General features: G+C 48.9%; 1 protein-coding gene across 2 annotated transcripts in view; it reads right to left on the reverse strand.

The window, feature by feature from the left end:
- Positions 1 to 378: 378 nt before the first annotated feature.
- LOC108379458 (uncharacterized) overlaps positions 379 to 2,427 on the reverse strand; it is a 3,539-nt gene continuing 1,490 nt past the window's right edge. The window contains exons 2-3 of one of the 2 annotated variants that reach the window (XM_017635812.1): positions 500 to 1,608; positions 379 to 439 (exon numbers count right to left, since the gene is read on the reverse strand). In XM_017635812.1, the coding sequence (XP_017491301.1) occupies positions 673 to 1,566 (894 nt within the window). In that variant the 5' untranslated portion in view covers positions 1,567 to 1,608 and the 3' untranslated portion in view covers positions 379 to 439; positions 500 to 672. Of the gene's footprint in view, positions 440 to 499; positions 2,367 to 2,427 lie in introns of those variants that run through there. The other variant, XM_017635810.1, reaches the window with a different exon arrangement.

Below are 2,427 nucleotides of genomic sequence, written 5' to 3' on the forward strand. Positions count from 1 at the left end.
CTTCTCCACTTGGTCTTTCCAACGCAGTAAGGGCCTCCACCTTCCTCTACTGCCACCAGCGTGTTCCGAGTTGAATACTTTCAGAGCTGACTTATGCGAGTGTGATTTTCGCGCGCCGAGCGAGGACTTTACTTCTGAATTGCCTACTCATTCTAATGTAGCACTTGTTGAGAAGAGTGATTCGGCGTTGGCTTCCCATGCCGACATTATTACCGTAGTTATTGATGGTTCCCAAGTAAATGAAATTCTCTTTCTCCAAATTATAACTGGCAACGGTGAATGGCCGCTACAACAACAACGCGGGTGCCAAGGCGCGAATGCACCGACTGTTCTTTTGATGACATGAGATACTTCGCCTTGTCCTCGTTTATCACCAACTGTTGCTGGCCCTCGCAGAAATGAATGAAATAGAACGTACAATGTTGTATCTTGTTTATTTCTAAAGATATGAATAAAACAATGCATTAATAAAGCAATTTATAAAAAGGAAAAAACTTACCGCAGTTTCCACTTCTGCTCGGGTTGAATATCTTTTTAGTTTGAAATCAGTGCTGTCAACCGTCAACCCAAGCCAAGAAGAAACTACGGAGTTGCCATATGCTATATTGCAAACAAAGTTGCACGAATAATGAAAGGGCCCTGTTTCACAACATTCCCACCCCCGTGAATCCGTCACGATTCACCACTGGAGACATCAAGAATGGCTAGCCTGGATGTAGGCCTTTGTGTTAGCCCGGTGGCCGTACGCACATTCGCACGTCTCACCTCGCCATCTGAACCGGTGAACACCTTCTCTACCAAACCTCGGCGCCAATCTTTCCTGGATACGGTTGGGTCACAAATAAACACCAAGTCTCCCTCTTTCAGACTTCTCATAGGATGACACCACTTAACTCGGCGGGTTAGCGTTGGAAGATACTCGGCCACCCATCTTTTCCAGAATCTCTTCCGAAGCTCTCTGGCGATGCGCCACTGTTTCCGTATAGCACACAGGTTAACAGGCTGTTCATCGATGTGACCGGTCTGGGCAGTGTTGGCGCTCCCAAGCAGGAAATGATTCGGAGTCAATGGCTCCTCTTGATCCGGCGATATTGGCAGGTGTGTCAGGGGGCGGGAGTTAACTATGTTCTCCGCTTCTATCATAAGACTTTGCAACGTAAATTCTCTCGGAGCGACTTCCTTCATGGTGTGTCTCAGCACGCGCTTAACGCACTGGACCATTCGCTCCCAGACGCCTCCCTCAGATGGATTAGCTGGACAGTTGAATAGCCACTCCACGCCCTTTGATGTCAACTCTGTGTGAACCACCTGACAATCAAAAACGTCTGAGAAGCGCCTCATATCGTTATCCACTCCAATAAAGTTCTTGCCGTTGTCCGATCGTATTCTCCGTGGGACTCCTCTACGGTTCATGAAATTGCGCATCGCCAAAATACAGGCGTCCGTGGACAAGTCGTATGCAACCTCCAAATGGATAGCACGTACCGTAAGGCATGTAAAGAGTGCTACCCATCGCTTTTCTACTCGGCGCCCAATAGTCACGCTTACTGGTCCAAAGTAATCCATTCCTGTAAAGGTAAATGGTCTATTATATGGCGTGAGGCGGTCCTTCGGCAGCGGTCCCATCATTGGCTGCACAGGCTTAGCGTTCTTAATTTTGCACACGTTGCACCTCGAAATTACGCTTCGGAGAAGTCTTCGCAGACGAGGAATCCAGAACTTCTGCCGTATCTGACAAATCGTTGCCTCGCTATTTTGGTGCATCATCTTGTCGTGGACATCGGCGACCATAAGCTTAGTACACGCGTGGCTACTTGGAAGTATTATTGGACGTTTCATCTCGTAGGGTATCCAGCTTCCGGAGTCTAGTCGTCCACGGACGCGAAGTATACCATTTTCGTCGACATAAGCAGAGAGTGAATACAACTCGCTGTTTCTTGGAAGCGAAGCCCCTTTATGAAGGATTTGGAGTTCATTGGCGAATTGGCTCTGTTGAGCTTGTCGGCACACAAAGTGTTCAGCTGCGTTCAGCTCGTCCACTGAAAGACCATATTCCGCTGAAAGCGTTGTATTCCCTGGCCCTTCCCTGCACCGGCTCACGAATCGCATCACCCAGGCAACGACTCTCTTCAGCTTGGTAAATGAGGAGAATCTGGAGAAGTCCATCAGATTCGGCTTATTGGTAACCAATACCAGTCGGGAGCGAAGCTCTTCCTCATCCTCGCACGTGTCAACGACAGGATTTCTCGGCCACATGTGTTCCTCCTGAGTAAGAAATTTCGGACCTGCGTACCATCGGGAAGAAGGGCTGAAGTCGCACGTTACGCTTAAGCGAGTCCCCTCGTCGGCAACGTTTTCGCCAGTAGGTATCCATCTCCAATTGGGTGGCTGGGTCACATCTAGTATCTCGGTCACCCTGTGCGCTAC

Source organism: Rhagoletis zephyria, unplaced genomic scaffold (genome assembly GCF_001687245.7).
Source record: "Rhagoletis zephyria isolate East Lansing unplaced genomic scaffold, Rhagoletis_zephyria_1.1 Rzeph_scaffold_16424, whole genome shotgun sequence".
In the NCBI taxonomy this organism is placed as follows: domain Eukaryota; kingdom Metazoa; phylum Arthropoda; class Insecta; order Diptera; family Tephritidae; genus Rhagoletis; species Rhagoletis zephyria.